This window comes from Octodon degus, unplaced genomic scaffold (assembly GCF_000260255.1).
Source record: "Octodon degus isolate 3935 unplaced genomic scaffold, OctDeg1.0 scaffold00017, whole genome shotgun sequence".
NCBI classification, from domain to species: Eukaryota; Metazoa; Chordata; class Mammalia; order Rodentia; family Octodontidae; genus Octodon; species Octodon degus.
In genome coordinates, this window is record NW_004524593.1 from 16,096,493 (window position 1) to 16,119,645 (window position 23,153).

The window sequence follows — 23,153 nt, forward strand, 5'->3', positions numbered from 1 at the left end:
GAGACAAGATGGAAGACAAGGTGACTTTGCAACTTGGAAGAGACAGACACTCCCATATGGGACAGACCTCAAGACCAAGACAAAAGAGGAAGCACAGCTACATACTTCCCTAGGGATGGGCATTAGGGACTGATATTCTAAATAGTATCAATCAACTTGAAAGAGCCCAAATGAGTCACAGCCCAACCCCCAACAGGAAGAGACCCTGTTCCGTATTCGTGCCCGCTTGCTACGTGACTTGCTTTCCCTTTTGATACTGGATTTAATCCATTTTACCTGAGCAATGGTGCTTGTAATCTCATTGGTTGACCATGGTTTTGTCCCACCTCAGGCCCAACTAAGCGAGTTCCGGTGTCTTCTCCACCACCTTAAACCCGCCTCACCACATGGTTTTCCTCTATAAAAGTCCCTGCAAGAGACAACTTCCGGGGGGAACTACCCGCTCGGTCCCCCCTCTTGTCCCTCTCTTGGGACCGGAGCTTTCTTTCCCTCAATAAATATATTCTGCTCATAACCTCCGTTTGTTCCTAAAATTCATTCTTCGGTTTTAGAGAACACGAACTCGTGCATGTCAGGTCCAGAGCCCTGTGTCATTTGGAGGTCACCCCACCCGAGACCAGTTTTTCTCCCTGTATCATTTTGAAGTCATTTGGTGACTTTGTTTACATGCTAGTTTATTAAAATCCACTGGTGTACTTGCCTTTTCAATGACATTTAGCCCTGTCTGGGACTAAAACCATTGTAGTCAGTCTTTTGAAAAAATATGGATCTCTGAGTGGCGCACATCTTCCAAAAGTTGCCTCAGTTCATCAAACCGTATTTAAAAGTCACCGTGGTTAATAGTCCCACCAGGCACCTCTGAGAAGCGCTGTGTCGAGAAGCTGTCGCGCTCGGGGCAGCTGTGTGTTTTCCAGAATTCTAATTTTTGCTTGAGAGCTCAGATTGTATCATTGGCAGCAAACACTTTTACAGGAGGTGACGGGCTTGCTTCATTCTTTTTAATAATATATCTGCCAAAGACTGAAATTTAAATAACCACTTTTGTCTAAAACGGTTCTTCCAAAAAAAAAGTATTTCGAGAAAAAAGTGACTCATTCAGTTTATAATCTCAAGAATCACACAGATGCCTTTCTGGGAGATGGTCCCTTCGCTTCAGGAGGGAGAGAAACCCTTTCCACATTCTTCCCATGCCACGCTGTGAAATGTCTGAAAGAACTGAAGCCGGGCATGGTGGGGCATGGCGGGGCATGGCTGTAATCCCAGCGCTCAGGAGCCTGAGGCGAGAGGATGGCTGTGAGTTTGAGACCTGCCCAGGGCGACATGGCGAGTTCAAGGGTAGCCGGAAGTACACGGCAAAACCCTTATCTCAAAAAAGAAAAAAATTAATTGAGGTTTGGTCAAAGTATTTATCGTCCTGAAAACCACCTTGAAAGATAATAGAAGACGCTCCTGCCACGTGGCCAGCGCAGGAAGTCAGCCTCCTCCTCCTGTCCTCAGTGGTGCCTGGGGCTCAGGGTCGGGCGAGGCTGGCCTTTGGTCATCTTGAAGACATCCCACCAGAGTTCTTTCCTCTTGTCCTGAGCCCCAGTTGCTTTTTCTGTCCCTGGTTTGTTACACTGAGGTGGAAAAGAAGCCATCGGTCCTGAAGGACTTCACTGTCGCCTACTGAGCAGGGACACCTGCGAGCTCCTGGCTTTTTTTGTATGTTGCAAAGCTAATAAATACGTTCTAAGATGTGATCCTTCCCTGATCCTTTCCTTAGGGGGCTCATCTCGGAGCAGGGGCTCTTCGGCAGCCTGTGTTTGGGGGTTACATAGTTGATCAGCCCTTGAAATCTTACCAAATTCTTTGTCGTTTTTTGGGCGGCTGACAGAGATAGTGGGTTGACAGGAAGGGTAACAGCTCTGTTTGGTTCTCAGAGGTCTCTTTTCATCCCACATGCAAAAACAGAAGTGATTTTCAGAAGGACTGTATGAGTCTGACGTTTTATAGGATGGCCCCTCCCTCCAACGTCCACTTCTGACGAATTTCTTTCAGAGCATGCTCCGGAGCTCTCTGCCCAGTGGGTCTCGCTTTCCTGTCTGGCTCTCATGTTTGTCCCCAGTCCACATCCCTTGCACGCACCGAGCATCACCACGCACAGTGATTCGGGGGCACCTTGTGATCCAGGTCACTTCAATGTGAGATGGGAGAGGGTGGCCACACCACGCCTTGTCTCTTTTACGTTGCAGATCGCAGGGGCAGGGGTGGGCTCCCCTCCATGACAGCTTGCGTATTCAGGCTGGCAAATTCACTCTGCCCCGTCCGCCGGTTCCTGTGTGAACCACCGAGATGCGCAGCCTCCACCAACATGTGCTTTCCTCCTACACTGTCTTTGGTCTGCACCGTGGAATCCGAGCGCTGTCACAGAAGCTGCCAGGGCAGCATCTTGGGATCACATTCTCGGTGGCTTGTGGGAGGAGTGTGGTGACTGCCGCTTGCTGGCAGCAGCCTGGGAGGACTCTGCAGCGAGAAGGTCCCCACATCTGTGTCCCGCAGCGGCAGCCCCTGCAGAACTGTGCTGGGCTGCTCCGGAGTAGGCACAGGTGCCCCAGGCTGACTTGGCTGCGGGACCAGACCCCCTGCAGCATGGAGCATGTCCCTGCTGGTGCCTGCCTCTCCCTCTGCTGGCAGGATGGGACCCCAGGCATCAGCGCCACGCTGCACGAGGCAGCGCAGTTCTGTCCTAGGTGATGTAAGTCAGTGGCTTCGTGATTTGGAAAGGGCTGTGACTTGTGTCACGTACCACACACACCAGAGCCTGAGGTTGGGAAGCAACACTTGTCCTTTGGGTGGCAGGGAGAGAATCTGGCAGTGACCAGCCGTGGTGTCCTGGCTCGGAAGGGACGGGAGGATCCCCACTTTGGGTTCATCCTCAGAGAACACAGCTCTGCCAGCTGGCTGCTTTTGCGACCAGGGTGGGTGACGTCGTGGTTTTGTTTATTCCAGTAGCTGCCATGTGGTTTCATTTATGTCAGTGCATAAAAATCAGGTGGAAATTTGACCTTCCCAGGACTGCTGAATAGGAGCCCAGGGCACTGTGGAGGCTGTGGGGTCCCAGGCCAGGGTATCTGCGTCAGGTGTGCGTCCCTCCTGGCTGTGGACCGTGCCCCGAGGGTGACAGCTCGGTGATGTTAGTGCGTGCTCGCCATCTCCCTCTGTGGGGGCTGGGGCTGGGCAGAGCCTCCCTTGGGGAGGTGCAGGGAGAGGAAGGTGAGGGCAGTCGCCACTCTGCCTTGCGGCCGGACGGCCTATGTCCTGTGCATGGTCCGGGCGTCGCGTCGCGGGTCTGTGCCTCTCCCCACTACAGTGCCCTTTCTGTTTTTAAGGAAAGAAGGATTGTCGAAATGTGGAAGATGCAAGCAGGCATTTTACTGCAATGTGGAGTGTCAGGTAGGTGCGGGGCAGCCGGCAGGGAGGGCCCGCTTTCCTCCTTGTCCTTGTCCCGTGTTCCACGGCTCCCTCCTGCAGCCGGAGACTGCTGTGTGCACACCCCACAGCACAGCGGGCGGCCAGGGCAGGTGGTCAGAGTGGGGCCGGGCAGGACAGAAGTAAGGCCCGCAGCAGAAGCAGCAGGAAAGCCGGGGTGGAGGGCGGGCAGGTGCTGGCCAAGGCCACGGGTGCCCGAGGCGGCCCACTAGGTGGGACACGTGGAGGAGGCACATGGAAATCCCTCCCAAGGCTGCCCCCCAGCCCTGGGCTGTGTGAGGCCAGCTCTCGTGCAGCCTAAGTGCCTGGCCCAGCCCTGAGGAGCCAGAGGAGGCCCCCAGCCTGAACCAGGCCAGCGCCCCCCAGCAACCAGGCAGGGGTTGAAACATCCGGGATGGGGTGGAGGCACAGGTGTAGGGGCGCCTCAGGGCCTTCTGAGGATGAATGGTGTTTCCCAAACTGCGAGGTGCACAGATTACTGAGGGGTACTTTACACAGAACACATTCCGTGGTCAGAATAGGGGAGCGGGCTCGTTGGTTACTTTTTTACTACTATATACATTGTAATTTTTGCTATTTCCTCCCTGTACTGCATTTCACGTACTAATGTGCAGTGGGAATTCCTAAGCTTCTTATTTGATCTCTGTGCCCTCCCCAGCGTATTTCCTGAAAGAGAGTATATTGCTATACCTGGGCTTGCTGGTGCTGTTGGAGGATTGTCTCCACGGCTGTCATCGCTTCCTGTACCTGGGACCGCCTGCCCCACTCACCTGCAGCCCCACCTCTCTGCCCTGGATTTTAGCTTTCCCTTGCCACCGCCCTAGACTGTTGGCCCCTGAAAGGTCTTGAGGTAGAGCTCTTAGCACAGTGTGCGCCATGTGACAGCGGGCCTCTGTGTGGGTGGCCTCTGCCAGGAGCAGCACTGGGATGAATAGTCCTGCGTGGGCCAAGCTGGAATTTGGAGGTGTCTGTTACAGCTGCCCAGGACCCCGTCTTCCAGCTTTGCAGCCTGGGAGGCGTCATGTGTGAACTTGTAGTGAGGGGAGCCCTCTCTTGGAGACTCACATAAGCAACCCCCCGGGCTGTGTGTGTGCCAGAGTGCCTGTCTGTTGGGGCACAGCAAATGCGGTGACTTTCCGAATATTCTCCCCGAAAATAGTTCGTATGGGTTGTCACTGTGCCATGAGGCCTTGTGTAGCAAGGAGCCCAGGATGGAGGTTGTACGGTTTCTGGTCGGGCACCGGGATGGAGAGATTGCCCTCTGCCCACGGGGTCCTGGGGGAAGGTCCCGGAGCTGGAGGAGCGGCACTGCTTTTCTCTGCTTCTCGTAATCTCCAGCGGGCTGAGTCCCTCCTGGGAGGAGTCAGTGCCACAGCCCCTGAGGCCTTTCTTCCTGCAGCTGGGTTTGACCTGAAAGAGATCAATTGTGACAGGACAAGGCTTTCCCCACCCTGTAGCAGTGTGCTCCAGAGGCCGGGACCAGGAGAGGAGGGCCCAGGAGAGCTGGCCCACACAGAAGCTGACCCTTCCCGAGGTCCCCCGCCAGGGAGCTGGGTATCTTGGGGGTCTCCTGCAGGCTCTGGGCCTGGTGCTCTCCTGCTCCGCTCTCATGTCCCCTTAGGTTCCTCTCCTCCTGCTTGCCCTGACTCAGCAGGACGGAACCAGAGGAAAGATTCTAATTGATGAGGCATGAAAAGGGAGCAGGAGGAAATAGAGAAGAGACCGAGGAGCCTTTCGAGTTCGGCTTGTCATTTTGCAGCCTGTGTGTTTTAGCGAGTTATATTTACTTTTATAAACATGCCCAGAAAGCTAAGCATGCTCACCCCTCAGACTTCATTCCACCGTTCCGCAGCACCTCCACCAGAGTCATTTGGGGATGTTTTTATGTAGGGTGGTTACTGTATGGTAAAACCATTTGTATGTATTTCTTAGCTTTAAACATAGAGAAACAATTTGGTTTGGGTAAGTGTGCTTGAAAGAAGAGGCACATCTTGATGGAGATTTAAAAAAGTACCTGTGAGGATGTTGACCAAAGATGTGGGAACATTGTAGGCTTTTTATTACTATTATTATTATTATTATTATTATTATTATTATTATTCAGAGATATTTTTTTTTCGGAACAAGGGATTGAATTCAGGCCTTTGCGCTTGCCAGGGAAATGCTTATTCCACTGAGCCATCTACCTGGCCCCAAGAATATTTTATTAGTGTATATAATCAAACCCATGTAAGACCTTTGATTTTTATTATCATTGGAAAATAAGCGGAGCTTGGGGCACGGCTGTTCCGTGCTGGGTAAGCCTCCCCTCATGTAGGTCGATTGGCAGAAGGACTGGTTCCTACGCTGAGCCCTGGTTGAATGTTCTGTGTCCCTAACCCAACTTATAGGAAGGAGCCTGGGAAGCTTTCCCACTCTTTTTTTTTTTTTAAATTTAATGTATAGGGTACCGGGTCTCACTATGCAGCTTGAACTCATAGTGATCCTCCTGTCTCAGCCTCCCCCAGTGCTGGGATTACCGTGTGGCCAACTCAGCATGCCTGGGAATGGGGGCGGCGCAGCATGTGGTGCCAGGATCGAACCCCAGTCCAGCCTGCACTTGCCTAAGCAGGCTTAGTCCGCTCAGCTTCTCGACAGCCCACCCACTCTTTTGTTGATTTATTTTCTAAATGTTAAACGTCAGCACAGGAAGAGATGTGGACCACTGAGTCCAGCACCTCGGTTTTACTGGGAAGACAAAGCAAAGCACGAGTCCCTATAAATGTCCCCCTCCTGTCAGATGAGCAGCCCCCTCCTGCTCCTTGCCGTTCTTCCTCTGGAGGCAGAGAACAGAAATCTGGGAGACATAACACCTGCCCGCCCACAGTGGACTGGGCTTGTCCTGCAAGTCCCATGAGGGTGACAGCTAGGTGCCCAGTGCCAAGGATAGGAAAGGGGTTCATGCAGCAATTGCCTGATCCCAGAAGGAAGGGTCGTTTGCTCCTTGGTATAAAAAAAAATGCTACACATAGGTTTTGTTGCTTAGCTTTTTTGTGTCTGCATTCTGTAAGAAAACTCTAAAAATGCAGAGCAAACGGAGACAGTGTGAGGAGCGTCCTAGCCATGAGGGAGAGCCGTGAGCAGCACCCTGGTCCATGCCTACCTCCAGGGGCCTCTGTGCCCATGTCAGTGTGCGACTTTCCTCGAAAGTGGATCCTCGTTCACGTGGAATTTTATACAGATTGCAGGAGTAGTAGTAGTTTGAAATTTAAAGAAAAATAGTAATTTTAGAAAAAAAATATTTTAGAAAAAATATTTTTTAGCTTTCTTTTTTTAAAAATTAAAGTCGTTGGTGCGTTTCAGTTGCATACAATGACCACGTGCATCACAGGGAATTTGCTCCTGTACATGATGTATCTGGGTTGGGTTTTCCCCCCATCTCTCCCTTCCCTTCCACCCCTCTTGTCCTCCTTATCTACAAAAGCTTAATTTCCATTTTTCCTTCTTTTCTCATTCTTTTTTTGGAAGAAATATGTTTATGGCCATGAAGAGTTTCAGCAAAGCTGCTGATATTTGAAAACCCTGAGTTCATTAGTAAAATTTCTTCTTCATCTGGTGAACCTAGTCCCCCCCCCTCCCCAGTTTTGCCCAGTGTAATTCTTCATAATTTCTTCTGGGCAGAACTAGGGCAGGTTGCTTCTGCCTGGTCCTCTTGCACCTGTAGACTGTCTCGACGGTGGAAGAGGGTTATCAGCATGCGCTCAGAGTGGCTGGCGTGGAGCTGAGTGGGCGAAGTCTGCAGCGCCTGCTTGTACTCTGGGCTCCTTCCAGAGCGCAAGAAAACAATGCTCAGAACCACACTAACTGTCCCTTCCCCTCCTTTATTCTTTTTCTTTTTTCTTTTGTTGGTTCAGTTCCTGCTTTGCACTTCAGGTTACCCTAGAACTCACTGTGTTCCCCAAGGCTACGCTTGAGTGCCCAGTGATCCTCCTGCCTCAGCCTCCCCAGTCGGTGCTGGAATTACAGGCATGCCTTGCTGCCCTCATGTTTCCTTTGCTTTTTTAAGAATTGAAAAGGAACAGTGCCATGGTGGTCCATCTCTGTCATTCTTACTTTAATCTGGGTCTCTCATGGTTTTCAGTTTTTGAAAGTAAGGCATTATTATTAGGCGACACCTCCCTTGGTGAAACCTTGCGAGTCTGCCTTTGTCCGGCTCTGTGTTCAGCGGCGTGCGTGGGGCTGTATCCAGCTCTAAGGTGCACCTCTCCCAGCTGTTCTGACTTGGCATAAGCAGCGTGAGGTCCAAGACTTCATCGCTGGCCCTGCCTATTGAGTTGGGGCAGAGCTTGTGGGGTGACAACGAGCCTGAAGGTGAACTGCCACCAGTGTTTGTTGAGATGGCCCCGATTCTGAGTGCATCTCTTGGGTTGCCTTGTGGGGTCCTCGCGAGGACCTCTGTGTTACGCAGGGGCAGATCCCCCACGGGGGGCAGGGAGTCTGATTAGCACTGCTGGAAGGTGTAAAATCACAGACTCAGAGGTCAAGACCTGTTAAGTAAGGCAGGGATCGCGTTATTCACAGCCAGGGAGACGGTGCTGGGAGTTGAGAGGCCGGTTTGACATCACGCAGCTGCAGAGAAGGAGGAGACTGAGGTCTCCAGGCCCCAGGACAGTGGAGCCAGCTCCCTGGCCCCTTGCCCCCTCCTTGGGCATTTGAGGCTTAGAGTCCCCCTCTGAGGATGGGGGTGGGTGCTATTTCTATTAACATTAATGTCAGAGTCATCAGATCAGTAGTGAGTACATGGACGAATGGGTTAGTAAATTGAATCATTTAGCTTTTCTAGAAGTTCACCCACGTGGGCAAACCCCAAAGTACCCACCACCATAGTTCAGAAAATCAGCAGCATAGAGAAGCCCAGAAGGGCCAGAGCTCTTCCACTGTGCCCTGGTGGGCCTGTGCCCTGCAGGGTGTCCTTGGTTTCCCTGTCCCAGCCTATGGTCCCTGTTGCTCTCAGGGACCCCGAGATCTCCTTGGTTCCTGCCTTGGACTCTGCCTCTGCGGTTAGGCAGGGAGTGCAGCCACCTGTCACCAGCTCGGCGCCTCCTTCGTGAGCTTGCTTTGGAGACTTTATCTAAAAACAGGTCCCCGCTCCCCTGGGGATTGCTGTCATCTCTTTCCCTCCATGCTCCCAGTTATATTTGGCACGGTGTTATTTAACTCTGTGGAGCTCCTTGGCACAGACCTGGAGCCCTGGGCTGTGCCGGATCCCACACTGAATCCTTAAGTGGTGCTGAGTCCTCCCTCCTGCAGACCGGGTGGGGCCAGGGCAGCTCCATGTCCTGACCACTGTGTGCCCAAAGTGCCAGCACAGGCACATGGCCTTGCTTGTGTCTGTGGGCAAAGCACACTCAGTTCTTTGGTTTCAGGGGTGGGCTGGGGTTAGGGTTGGTGTCTGCTGGCCCAAAAGGCAGCCAGGTCGGCAGCGTTTCAGGTGAAGTGAGGCCGAGAAACAGCCAGGGCAGGGAGAGGTCTGTCTGTGGCAGGGTGCACAGGACAGGAGCCTCGGGAGGGTGTGGGGAGAACAAGGTTGCAGAAGAGAGGCCCTGTCCCCTGTGTGCATGCCCCTGTCTTCTTTGAGACCTGGCCTTTGTCCTTATGAGCTGCAGGGCCCAAGTTGGGTTGAGCAGCTCCCTCTGGCCACCCTCCCACATGTAGTCTGAGGCTTCCAGTCTTGAAGGACCTCAGAGCTGCAGCAGGTGCAGAGGTCGGGTGGCAGGGGAGGGCGGGGGCGCTGAGCACTGAGTGTTCAGAGCACAGAGATGAGGGATTGCCACAGAACTGAATTTAGGGCTGTGACCCTGGTGGTCAGGGTGGCCCCGGGATCTGGCCTGACATCTGAGCTTGCCCAGGCCCCTTTCTGAGCATGGGAGGGCAGGGCGATAGGCACAGCGCCTGGGTCCTTTATGCCGGGGTGTCTGAGGGCTCTGTCCACACGCAGATGTGGGCCCCAGTGACCACGTAGCACCCAGCCCAGCCCCTGGCCCTCTGCACCCCCTCCCTGCCTCCTTCTCTGGCCCCTTCTCCTCCCCGCAGAGCCTGCTCCTCGAAGCCACGTCCAGACTGGCTTCAGTGACAGTCAGCAGTGGCTGCCCAGCCGCCACATCCATTCTGGGTCATCTCACCCTGAAGCTGTCACCAGCCCTGTCATCACATTTAATCCCTGGTCCTCAGAGCACTTCAGAGCCTCACAGTGGCCTCTTTGCTGCTGTCCCTTTCCCGGGAGCTGCAGCTCCACGCTGCAGGAATAGAGCACGGCCTGGCATCGAGACCCGGGTTGGGAGGAAACGGTTCTTTGTAATCATGTGAACCGGAGAACTCTGTTTCTGCCCGTCCCCGGCAGCTGCCCTCCCTGACTTCCAGGGCCCTTGCAAAGCCCTGGTTTGTGCTTATTATACAAAAGCACCGGTAAAAGGGAGCTTGCGGCTGTGAGTCCGTGGCAGAGAGAGCCAGTGCAGAGCCGTAGGGCACAGAGCCATGCGGTGGCTCCACCCCAGGCCACTCACCCTCCTGCGCCCACGTGCAGACCAGCACTTGGCACATGGGGGGAGACGGGGGACCAGCGGTGCTGGGCGAGCTGTCTCGCAGGGTGACCTGGGACAGAGCTGCATGGAGGTCGTGAGCTTGCCTCCAGCTTTTCTGAGCACCTTTGTGTTTTCCAGAAGGAAATGCACTTCACCTCGCTGCAGCTCAGGGGCCTGTTGCGTGCTGCCTTATCGTATTTTATTCTTCTGCCTGTGTCTGTGTTCTGATGATTTTTAAAAACCTTCCCAGAAAGAGGATTGGCACATGCACAAGCTGGAGTGCTCCCCCATGGTTGTCTTTGGGGAAAACTGGAACCCTTCAGAGACTGTGAGGCTCACAGCAAGGATTCTGGCCAAACAGGTGAGCGGGGGATCATGCTTAAGGGCGTTCCATTTATTTTTTCTTAAGTTACAGAAAAATGAGTATCTGACCTCTGGTGAGGGTGTCTTGTGCCACAGTTCCTGTCCCAGCCCTGTGCACATTGTGGGAAAAATGCTCCCAGCAACAACTGGCCTGAGGCCTGCACTGGGTGCTGAGGACGTTGCTAAGCCCGGGCTGACCTGCAGCCATGGCCATGACATTCTGCGCTGCTTTAGGGTCAGGCTTTTCCCTCTGTCCTTTGTGACACTGAGAGAGAGCACGTGGTGTCCGCCTGTCCCGGGTGTTATTCTGCTCTGCCGTGCTTTTTTGCTGGTTCTGGAACAGACAAAATATTGGAAGGAAGAACCAGGTACTTCTGGGGTAAGGAACAGAGAGAGAGTGGGAAAGGGGGAACTGAGGCAAGAGTGCAGGGGAAGAGGGAAGGAAAGAAACAGCTGCCGCCTGCACGACAGATGATCACAGAGGTGGTGCAGGCCTGAGACTCCTTGCCCCTTTCTTTGGCCCTTCTGATGTCTGATGCTCGGACTTCCAGAGACCACAGAACAGGAAGCTGCCCTAGGACAGCGGTAGTGGACCTATGACACAAGTGTCACAGTAGGCACACAGAGCCCTCTCTGTCACACACAGGCCAAGTCGCCTCAGCAGCTGAGCTTTGGATAACAGCTGCTTTTCCTGAAAGAAAACCTCAGTGTTCAGGTTGGGTGGCAGTGTGGGCACTTGGTGATACGTACATGGCTTTGGGGCTGCAGTTCGGGCACTCACTCGTGTCTAAAAGCTTCGCCGTCACTGCCCAGGGCGTGGCTGCGAGACCCACTGTCCGAGTTTGTAGGGAGATGGGCGGCTGCAGCACGGCTCTTTTAAAGCAGAGCTCTCACCCCGTTCCTTCCCTCCCGCCTCCATTTGTCCTTTCCTTGTAAGCCTCAGCCAGACGTGACTGAGGAGCAGCAGGTGTCCGTCCACCCGAGTCAAGACGCTGGGCTCTGAGGAGAAGCAGAACATTTCTGCACTCTTCGTAGCCTCTCAGTTGGGTCAGATGCAGCAGGAGCAGCTGGCTGCCAGCTCAAAACAGTGACAGCCCCTGGAGGGTCTCCGCGTAGTACAACCAAAAGCCCCAACTGCTTTTCCCTGGGCGAGGCTATCTTCTGCATCCTTAGGAAGTTTTCTTCCCATTTATACAGAGCAGTTGGGCTGAGGAAAGGGCTATGTAGAAAAAGCCCACAGGAATCAGTGCGTGAGGGGTGTCGCGTCCGTGTGACCACCCATTGTGTCTGTGCGTGGGGCGTCCTACCCTCCGGGTCTCTCCTGTCTCCTTGGTAGCATTTGTGGGGTGCTGTGAAGCTTTCAGAAGAGGCTGGACACTTTCTTTCCTGGACAAGAGGACTTCCTAGTCCTAGCCAAAGCGCATCCTGTGAATGGAAGATGCTGCTCCCAGAAAGAACTGTGGAAATGTTTTGCCACCAGGAGGGCAGCCTTGAATGCTGTTAGGCGTTCACACTCGGCTCATTCAAGCTTTATTATAATTACTACTACTACTAATAGTCTATGAAATGAAAAGTTACCTGACAGTCTTTTCATCTCTGTAGGGCTCGATGATTAAAAACCCAGTCCATTTATATTCCAGTAGCTTGCAAAGGATTAGGGGAGATGGGCTACCAAACTACCAAGGGGAAGCTTAACATGTTAACTACGGAGGTGAGCACACCCAGTGAGGCCACCTGTATCCCCAAATTGAATAGCCAGATTACAAAGCCAGGCCCCGGGCAGCTCCGGAGCTCTGCCTTTGAACTCTTGTCAACACCAAGTTTATTCATGTTCTCAAAGCTGGCGGGTTTACTATTGTCAGCTCCTCTCGGGGCGTCTAGAACAAAGCCGCAACGCGATTCAAGTGAATCCAGGCTCACAGATACAACCAAAAGTGTTCTTTTTGAAACACAGAATTTGAGATCATTTTAGCCTATGCTTAAAGAAAGTGGAAAATGGATGGGGGGTTGGATTTTGTTCCTTTTTAGAAGGTGAAATAATAAATAGGATGGTTCGTCTGTAGACCCGGGCCTTTTAAGTAAGGACCCTAAAAAGTTGTTTTCTGGCCCTGTTCTTTCGGTAACAAGCATTTGTGAGCCTAGTGCATGCGTGGTAGTCTCACAGTGTCAGAAAGGCAGTGGGCTCAGCACAAAGCTTTGAAAGGAGCCCTTTGGATGTGGACGTGGGGCAGATAATGCCCAGAGCTTGCACGGTGTGCTCCTTGGGCAGCTGCCTTACTTCCTTGATAGCCGTTGCCTTTTCTTCCTGTTGATGTTAAGGTGAAAGCACGACTTCCCACACGGGTTGTTCACATCGCTCTCTGTGTGACTTCTTCCCCAATTACCAGAAAATCCACCCAGAGAGAACACCTTCCGAGAAACTGTTAGCCGTGAAGGAATTTGAATCACGTGAGTCCTTGTGTGATGGGCCAAGAGGTTTCTTTTAGCCACAGATTTCATGTGGGTGAGACAGACGGGGTAAGGAAAGGGTAGTCCATTTTCTTCTTAGGGATGTTAGGGATGGTGGCTTTTTAATTATTAGTTTTGTGCTGACTGGCATGCTGTTCTGAAAAACGCTGTGCCCTGCCTCCCAGTTGACGTGTTCATTAGGGGATAATTAGGGGAGCACAAGTGTGGGGTTCCCAAGCATGCTGAATATTTCTGGATCTTTGTGGAATTGTGGTCCTGGGCACAGCTGATGTGCTTAGCGAAAGGCACTAATTTGGACCTTTGGACTGACACAGATCCCAAGGCCCACAGGGGCCCTCCAGCGGACAGTGGATGGTGGCCAGTGACCACCCCTTGTTTCCGCCCTCGGTGCCAGGACTTGGTAGAAAGGTCACATCCCGAGTGACCTTTGGTGGACAGAGGGAGAGAGGAAGAAACAACAGACCCGCTTCCCCCAAGGTGTGTCTGTGAGCCTGAGCAGTGGGGACAGTGTTCTCTAGGGGCAGATGTAGCAGCCCCCTTCCCGCACTCCATCCCACTTAGAGTAAGGAAAGGACACAGCTGGTGACCGGGATTCCCCAGGTGAGTCGTGCCCGTGTGTCCGCAGATCTGGACAAGCTGGACAATGAGAAGAAGGATTTGATTCAGAGCGACATTGCCACGCTCCACCAGTTCTACTCCAAGCACCTCGAGTTCCCCGACCACGACAGCCTAGTGGTCCTCTTTGCCCAGGTGAGCCGAGCAGTGTCCCTGGCAGCGTGTTGTTACCGCCTGCCCACCTTTCCCCCGCGCCTGTCACCTAGTGGGAATGGGGTGAAGGCGCCCCCTGGCCACGGGCCCTGAGCCCACTGGGCCTGTGCGGTCACAGCCTTGCTGGGTGACCCAGGGAGATCAGATCCTCCAGATACTAGCACCCAGGACTGTCATGAAGGCAGCAGGAAGCATTCATGGAGCTCAGCCCGCGCCCTAGCGCACATTGAGCTCTCCATGGAGAAAAGGCCACTTCAGTCCCTGTGTTGGGTCTTAGTTGTCCTCTCTGAAACCTCCTCTGACAGAAAATGACCCTGTGTCAAGTTTCTCAGAAAGAGGTCCCTTCTGAAGCATGCAGGGTACGGAGAGAAGCCCGTGGGTGCAGGGGCCTCAGGACATTCTCAAGAGGTTAATGGTTTCTAAAGTCAGAGAGAGTGAAACCAGGATTGGTAGCACATGCCTGTAATCCCAACTTGGGGGAGGGAGGCTGAGACAGAAGGGTCACTACAAGTCCCAGCTGTGTAGTGAGACACTATACCAAATGAATAAAAGATAAAAATAAAATAAAATAAAATAAAATAAAAACAAAATCAGAGAGAGTGAAAACTTAGAGATCTTTCTACAAAAGAAAAACTCAGAGGTGACTGGCAGACCAGATGCGGGCCATCTGGAGGGCCGAGGCCAGGGCACCGGTCAGGGCTCTGCTCCCTGGCTTGGCTTGGTTTCTCTCCAGGCCTTTCTTGCTCCATGCTGGGCGCCTGGGTGGAGGTGACTTGCCCAAGAGCGAGGACACGAGCGGATCTGTGAGCATCCCAGCAGCTGCCCTGCTGGAACTGTCAGCGTCAGGCGCGTGCACGGCCTTGCGCGGTTCTGGCTGAGGACAGAGTGTGCGTCACTTAGAGCCCCAGACCACCGATTCTGTTTCCAGGAATCTGTGCCTGGGAAAGACACACAGATCAGGGACAGAGATTCACATGCGTGTTGTTATTATAGGGTTCTTTTGGAAGGGAGGAGGTGGGGGTGGTGGGGAACGAAATATTGTACCTGGCCAGCAGTAGGCGTTTGATAAGTGAGGTTCTGCACGCTTCACTTTCAAAGACTGCGTGCAGATGTTGGGGCCCGACATGGTGAGTAGGTGTAAAATCGGGATGGAGAAAAGTGTGTTCTACAAAAACATACACACCTGCGCGAATATTTGCAGATGGTTTCTTCTAAATTGTGGAAATTACTTGCTTTCACTGTGTGTGGGTTTTTTTTGTTTGTTTGTTTGTTTTTCTACCAGTAACAGTGTCTAACTTTTTTTAAAAAATACTAGAGGAATCAGGTAGAAGTGCACGTTTAAAAATTATACACACGGAAAAATTGCTCACGCATGGTGCGAGAGGTCCCCATGTGACAGTTGAGAGAGCCGGGTCATAGCCTGCATGTTTAAGAGGATGCACGCCAGCCATGTAAGGGCTGCCGGCAGGGGGTCACGGAAAACCTTTGTGGGTTTCGTGTTGTCCTGGACCTGTACTTTTCGGTCACACAGCAAAGCTGAAGAGCCAATTCTTTTAATTTTTTTTTTTTTTTTTTTTTTTAAGAAACTGAGTCCATGGTTTATTTTTTTCTAAGAGACATGAACAGTGAATATGTTTTTTTTTTTCTTTTTCCTCCTCTCTTCTTCCTCCTCCTCCCATCCTCCTCTACTTATTCCTCCTCCCCTCTTCCTTTCTTCTCTTTTTCTTCTTTGCTGGGGACTGAACTCAGGGCCCTATACATGCTAAACAGTCACTCTACTGTGGAGCTACATCTTCAGCCCTTCTTGTATTTTTTTGAGACAAGCTCTTCTTGGGTTCCCCAGGCTGGTCTGGAACTCGCAGTCCTCCTGCCTCAGCCCCTGAAGTAGCTGGGATTACGGGTGTGCACCACAGCCCCTGGCAAGAGTACCTTCTCTTCAGGTATGAAAAAATGATGCCTTTCCTGTGCCATGGTCACACGCACTGAGAGGACTTCTCCGCGTCGGTGTGGTGGAAGGTACCTGTTTCCACAACAAAATTCAAGACGCAGGTCACCCAAGCACCTGGGCGTCTGTGGTGGATGTGAGCCAGTCTTTGAAGTTTGGACTCACTTAGAAAATTGAGCTCATTTTCGTGCTCAAGAGAAAAATACACAAGTGTACATGGACATGCACCTACCTGCACATCACTTTTTAATGTAAATTTGCAAAGGGATTCAGTATTCCAAACAGAGGAAAAGTGGGCTCCCTCCCCTCTTGCCCTGGGTTCGGCCTCTCAGCCTGAGCCCTTCTTGCCTTCCTGATCCACAGAGGCCACGACCACCACCAGCAGCAGTGGCAGCCAGAGGCCACCGTGCTCCACACACTGCGCCTAGGTCCATCTGGATTACCGAGTTTGAGCGTGGGGGGAGTTATTTTTGGTGTGCAGCTCCCTCTACCTAAATGCTCATTATGAGAAGAGCTTTCAGCATGCTTTCACGCCTGAGTTGGCTTGAAAGAAAAAAAAAAAAATAACTGTGGCCCACGCATCGTCCTTAACACGCAAGCTTGCTTTTCTTCACCAAGGACAACTGAGGGGGGAGGGCAAACATCCAGAAGGGAACAGCCTTTGCATGTGAGGGAGGCCACAGAGAGGCCGCAGGTTGGAGTGGGCCCAAGCCTGAAGCATTCCAGCATCAGAACGGGTCCAGGGGCTCCCACAGAGGGGATCTCAGAGGCCGAGGAGCAAGTGCCCAGCACCCAGGGCATCCTGTCTGCCCTGATTGCTCTTGGCATTTGTTGCTAAAGTCATTCATTCGTTCTGCAAATACTTGTCCTTGTGGGTTCCAGAGATGGCTAAGGCACATTGGTGTCCGGTGTGAGATTGTGTATGGGGCATTTCATACTGGGCCACTAAGGTGAGGACACACAATTCATACTGTCCTCGGTTTTGCTGCATGAATTAAAATCCAAATGTACTCCCACCTAATGTTGGCTGCTGGCCATTGGTTAAGATCCCAGTGCCAGAAATGCTCAGGGTACTAGAAGTTGGCACAAAAAGTAGTTTGCTGAGTCTTCTCAGAAATACCCAACCCTTGTGCATCTCAAAGGCCGGGTATTGTTGTGCTATCCTCCTGTTATAAATAGTACACGTAAAATCTTCTGTAGCTCCTAGTTCAGTGGGTCCCAAGGTCCTGCATCCTCCTTGCCAGTGTCCTTTGGGTAAAATTGCCCCATTAATATTTAGTAGACACAAGCACTTTTAGGAAAAAATGAGGTTCTGCGTGAAGAAGCCAGGGTTTGCTGTCAGAAGGTCCATGGGAATTGTGGCTCCTGTTCTGCAGTTTTCGCTTGTCCTTGTGCAGGACACTTCACTGCCTCCTGGCCTCATTTTTCCCAGCGGTAGGATGGACAGTTAACGGTAAGGCTGGGGTCCACTGTGGGTTGATGAGCTTGTTCGTTATAGCATCTGGCCTGGTAAGTGTTCATCAGATGCTTGTTTCCCAGGGCCCACCGGATGCCAGTTGTGCTATCTCAGGTGTGGGAGAGAGCAGGGCACATCATTAGTATCCGGCTGTGATGTTAGGTGCAGCGTCTCCCAGGAGAGGTCTCTTGCTGGGCACAGTGACCCGCGCCATGCACCTCTCGGTCAGTGCCTGTGAAGGGACCGTGTTGGAATGCAGAAGCTGGCATTGTCCTTATCTTCCACCTGCTCCCTCTGCCTTCCATCCCCAGAATGTGACAGCCACCTGGGCATTTCCTAATGTAGCGTTTCTTTGAAAGGATGAGAAAATGGCTGAGACATGAAAGACTCAGTTCTTCGGCCTGGGCTCTTGGTCCCTCAGCCCCTTGGAGGGGGGCCAGCAATTAGGTGAGCTGAATGAGGGTTTTCTGAGTTGCTGGCCGCCCTCTGCAGTGGGCATGGGATTCATTGGCTCCTTTGTTGAGGCAAAGGACCTGGTGACAGGCTCCCATCACATGGGGAGCTGCGTCATGATTGGAGTTGGACTCCAAGTACCTGACCCCTGGCCTCCCGGGCCCTACTCAGATGTGCACCCCGCAGTCCGGGGGTCCTCAGGCCTCTGTGTGGGGCGCTACCCAAGGAGGGGATTCAGCCTTTGATCGGACTGATGAGGAAATTTTGTTTGAACAAAGGACATCATGGGCAAAAGAAAAGGTTTTGAAACCACTAAACCAGAACATCTTCCTAGTTAACTTGTTAAAGGTCACAATTAAAGAAATGATCTCTCCCCAGAGGGGACCTGAAGCCTTTCTCTCTCTCTCTCTGTCCGATCCCTGCAGGTTAACTGTAATGGCTTCACCATTGAAGATGAAGAACTTTCCCATTTGGGATCAGCGATATTTCCTGAGTAGGTTGAGTTTGACTTCGTTTCTTTTCTTTGTACTTGTTTAACACTAATTTGATTTTTTTTTTTTTTTTGAGTTTTACATAACCCACCTAACGGCATGTGGCAGGCATTTAACTCCAAGTGAATTAAGACAGCTTTTTAATCTGCCACATTTCAAAATATTTCCCCTACATTTAAGATCCAAAGGTAGTAGTTAAGTAAAGAGTTGCTTGTTAAATCCTGCTAGGCGGAGAGCTGTTATTAAAGAAGATTTTGTAGCATGCGCAGAAGGAGCAGCCTGTACCCTGCTGTGGGCTTTGCTTTCTGCGTGTCGGTAGTTCTGGAAATCTTAGGGCTGCTTGTGCTAAACTGAGCGCTAACCCTGAAGATCACAATCTTGTAGGGAAGATGTGTGAATTTGTCTTCTTTTTTTTTTTTTAAAAATACCAATATAGGGCCAGGGAGATAGCTCAGTAGAATAAGTGCTTGCCTGGCAGGTGCAGGGTCCTGAGTTTAATCCCCGGTACTGAAAAAAAAAAAAAAGAAGCAGAGCTTGGTGGGTGACTATGCTAAGTTAGTGAGCTATGGAAACATTTGGAAGACCTGGACTATTTTTCTCACTACTTTAGGAACATGTAGAAACTGTGCAAAAAGCTACTCAATTGCAGTTGTGGAATGGAAGGTCCCCCCACCACCACCCCAGTTTACAGAGCATTTATGCAGTGAAGGTATTTTTTTTGAGGGTACTATTATTATTTTTAGTTTTTATGTGTTTAATACAGGGTCTCACCGTGCAGCTTGGACTCACACTGATCCTCCTGTTTTAAGCCTCCCCAGCACTGGGATTACAGGTGCTCACCACCACGCCCGGTCTCAGTGCCTGGCTCCGCATGCCCTAGGCAGGGCTAGCATGGCATGCGGTACCAGGGATCAAACCCTGTCCTTGTGCTTGCCAGGCAGGTGCTCAGACCACTGAGCAATCTCTCCAGCCCATGGGTATTATTTTTAAGAGAACAAGACTGCTGAGGGAGAGACCCTAAAAGTGTTTAAAGTTTTTTCACTATATAAAAATTATTTGCCCTGCTCCAGAGAAAAGCCTACAAGTTAGCACACACCATGGAGACTGTTTTTTTTGGGGGGGGGATGGCTCTGATAGTAGTGGCTCCCCAGACTTGGTCTCTGGGGGGATGTGTTTCTGAGATGGTGCATTTCCCGGGCTTCTGTGTCCCCAGCCAGGAGTTAATGCCCAGGAAGGGGATGCCCATCCTTCAAGGTTTCTGGGGTTTTGTGGCGGAAACCTCTAACATGAGCACACTCCTGAGGTGTGTGTGTGTGTGTGTGTGTGTGTGTGTGCACGTGCGCACACTGCCAGGCTGTGTGCATCATACAGGGCAGAAGGAGGAGAATCCACCCCGTTACATGGCTTGGAAGCAGCCTTGTAGGCTTCCCAGAAGCAGAGGAAAGTTTACTCCCGTTAGCGTCCCTGAGGCCAGACCGGTGCAGGATAGCAGTGTGAGCCTGCGTGTGTCCAAGGCAGTGTCCCTGTAAAGCGTGCTGGGGAGTTGAGCTCTCAGCCTTGAGCACTTAGCAGAGGCAGGAGAATGTGTGAGGTGCCTGTGGAGAAGGCTTGTGTAGACAGCTAGGGTGCTGAAGTGTGCTTCACGGTTTCTCTGCTTTCAGCTCTTTAAAGAAAGCCCAAGGAGCCGGGGAAATGGCTTAGTAGAATAAGCGCTTCCCTGGCAAGTGCAAGGGCCTGAATTCAACCCCCAGTTGCACACACACAAAAAAGCCCAAGAGTAGAAGAGTTGGTAGCCACCATTGCTGGGGGACCCCACCACCCCGCAGGCACGAGCTGCCTTAGGTGCCTGTGCCTGGCTGTAGCACGATCCTGGCCCTCCTCGCCTAGCCAGGAGTGCATCAGGGCTGAGAATTAACCACCCTCTGCAAGACTTGCAGAAACCCACTTTTCAGTAGGATGGGCCTTCCAGGGCATTCGTTGGTCAAAGGCCCCTGATCTCCTGTCCACTGAGGTCAGGAAGCCAGGTGGGCAGGAGTGTCTCCCTCACGGACCACACCCCATCTGGGGCTCGCTGCTAGGCTCTCTGGGGCACAGGGCTGCCCAAGACTTCATACAGACCTGTGGGCTAGAAGGCGTCCTCCCCATCTTCGCAGCCCCTTTTCTTGCATATCCTTGGGGTGAGCCAGAGAGGTTTCAGCCTCTGAAGGGCCAGGAGGTGGCGCTGGCCCTCAGAGCCGTGACCCTCAGGTGTGCATGCCCACAGGAGCGTGAGTGAGCCCCAGTTTCCAGGCATTTTTAATTGGGGGAAAAATCCCCTTGGGCTGAAATCATATTGGCATTGTGATTTCAAAGGCAGCATTCTCAGAGATCAAGCACGTTCTCCGTGTCGTTTAGAAATTTCTGTTCTCAGAACTTTGACCTTGATATAATCAGAAAGCTCAAAGCCCCTCGCACAGGCGAACCTCTGTCTCCTTGCTGTCCCCGAAAAGCAGACAGTGAGCAGCAGGAGCAGAAATGTCCCAATTTTCCAGATGAGGAAATTGAGGTGCGGAGAGACTCAAATGGGCTTCTCTGGGGCTCCGGGGGGATCACAGGCCCTCGCACACTTGGCAGCTGGCGCCTCTCCACATCTGAGGAAGACACCGAGAAATGATCCACTTAGACGAAAAGCGGCCGCGGAGGACGAGCGTCTGTCCTGGCCATGGGGAGGGCGCACTGAGGGCTGTGGGTGCTGGGTCCTGCGTCCTGCGCCTGCCGCGAAGGGACAGCTCTGACACCTACCTGATGTTTTTATTGTCATGCCTTTTGTTTTCTGCTTGCCCATCATTGCTTTGAGTTGTCGGCTTCATGTTTTAATACAGTTATGAGGTGGGGCTGGGGAGCTAGCTCAGTGGTCTTAGGCCCGGCAAGCACAAAGTCCTGGGGTTGATCCCTGGTGCTGCCTGCCATGTGGGCCCCACTCCCTGCCGGCCACCGGACTGGGCACAGTGGTGCACACCTGTAGTCCCAGCATTGAGGAGACTGAAAATAAGAGGATCAGTATGAGTTTGGCTGCATAGTGAGGCCCTGAACCAAATAATAAATAACTTTTAAAAAAAGCTTAGGGTGTAAAACATTATAAATGCATATAGAACCATCCCAGACTAGTCAGAGCTGGAGGGGGGAGGAAGGGAAGGAGATTGGTTTTGGATTGGCTTCCAAAGATTCGGTTCAGTGCCTGGGTGGCTAAACAGCCACCTGCAAGTGCCCACGCCATCGATGGAGCTGGGTTTTCTTCTGTTTGACAGCGTTGCTCTGATGAATCATAGCTGTTGCCCCAATGTCATTGTGACCTACAAGGGGACGCTGGCAGAAGTGCGTGCGGTGCAGGAGATCCACCCGGGGGAAGAGGTGAGTGCGCCGCCTGGGCTCCAGCAGCACGGCTAGCGCTCTGGCCCGTGCCATGCTGTGGGGAGCTTTGACTCAGCTGGAGGTGTCCTGCGCTTGCAGGGCTCAGCATTCAGACAAGTGGCCCGGGCTCGGTGTCCCACCCCGGGGCTTCTGCCGTCTCCTCCTTCAGTCAAGAGGCAGCAGGAAAGTATAAATTCAAATTCTGTGAGTAGCAGAGATTTCAAGAAAAAGGAGGCTGTCCAAAGGACCAGATGGACGCTGCGAACGCCTGGAGTCAGTGTCCTGCTGTCAGCAGACCCCCGCACACCCACAGCATTGCTGCAGGAGAACGATCAGGCCTCCCACAGTAGCTGAAGGCCACCGCTCCGGGTGACACGGGTGCATTTCGTGGCCCCTTCCAGGAGGTCATCGAGACGGCCACATGTACGCTGTGCTAGGGGAAGCACAAGCAGTGTACAGCAGGAGCCCCCCAAACCCCTTCACGTAGGGCTGCAGTGACCCCCGGTGCCACCCGTCTCTCCTTCCCTTCTTCACTGTGACCTCCTGAAGGAATCTCTAGCCAATTTCTCTGCAGTGTGATAACTAGTCCCTGGCTGAACTGTGGCCCAAAGCCTGATACTGAGGTTGACCTTTCCATTCCTGTGAAGGGCCACCAAGAGGAGGGTGTCTCCTAGGGGCAGACTGTCGGCATCTCCCCAAGATCCTGACTGATGGGGCAGTGCCAGGGAGCCCACAGGAGCCAGGGAAAGCCTGGGTACTTCAACCACAGGGACCAGATGTTCTTTGTTAAAACAGAGCATCCCAGGCAGCTGGAATAAATTCATCCGCCCCAGCTCCTATGGTTGGCAAGAGAGGAGGCTGTCTGTCCGCAGCTGCCTGGTGTCTCCAGCTGGGAGCCAGGATCTGGACACTGGACTGGCCTTTGTCGCCACCTTGTGGATGCTTGTGTTCATTGTATTGCATCCATCCATCCCTTGGAGGAAGTCCTGTGACTCTGAAAGCTGGACCTCAGTTGGGTGGTGCTCTGGGGGCTGCTTGCCCTTGGGGTCCAAGAGAGCTTGTCAGTGCCAAAGATCACCATGTGCAGGTGGCTTTGTGACGTCCACTTGCTCAAGCAGACGTGTGCGTGAGTGCAACAGACAGTGAACACTGCTGCCCTTCTCCATGGCCTCAGAGCCGGATGCCCCCCAGGGTGACACTGCCCACCTTCCCGGGGCCCTAGAGGCTGGTGGCATCTGTGCTGAGAGAAGGACAGACTTAGCCCACTCTCTGCAGAGGAAGGAGGCAGGGACCACACCATCCACCCTGTGGGCCCAAGGACCCTGAGTGTGCGGGCTCTCTGTCCCCACAGGGCTGCTTGCCCTCAGAGCCTTGTCCTCCTGCCCTAACCTCTGCCCTGGGGGACACCTCTTCGGGTAGTCACAGAGGGTGGCACAGCTGTTTCCCATAGTGGACCGAGACGTGATCTCTCTGGGCCCTGCAGGTGTTCACCAGCTACATCGACCTCCTGTACCCAACAGAAGACAGGAATGACCGGTTGAGGGACTCCTACTTCTTCACCTGTGAGTGCCGGGAGTGCACCACCAGGGACAAGGTGAGCCCGGACAGCCACCGCTGCCCACCCTGCTCCCCCGCCAATTTCCTGACCTCCAGCCCTGTGGACAGAGCACCAGGCGTTCCCCAGCTCCTGTGGGCTTCTCCCTGGCACTGCCCCATCAGTCAGGATCTCCTCAGCCACCCTGTGACCCTGCTGCCCGCATAGGAAAGCTAGTACTTTTGTGTCTGGAAGA

The 23,153-nt window shown here is 52.7% G+C and overlaps 1 protein-coding gene across 2 annotated transcripts in view; it reads left to right on the forward strand.

The window, feature by feature from the left end:
• Positions 1–23,153, forward strand: part of Smyd2 (SET and MYND domain containing 2) — a 47,118-nt gene that overhangs the window by 19,312 nt on the left and 4,653 nt on the right. For both annotated transcript variants that reach the window (XM_023710246.1, XM_004626868.2), the window contains exons 2-8: positions 3,369–3,432; positions 10,279–10,389; positions 12,779–12,839; positions 13,486–13,610; positions 17,908–17,975; positions 21,261–21,363; positions 22,847–22,957. In XM_023710246.1, coding sequence (XP_023566014.1) covers positions 3,369–3,432; positions 10,279–10,389; positions 12,779–12,839; positions 13,486–13,610; positions 17,908–17,975; positions 21,261–21,363; positions 22,847–22,957 — 643 coding nt within the window. The remainder of the gene's footprint in view (positions 1–3,368; positions 3,433–10,278; positions 10,390–12,778; positions 12,840–13,485; positions 13,611–17,907; positions 17,976–21,260; positions 21,364–22,846; positions 22,958–23,153) is intronic.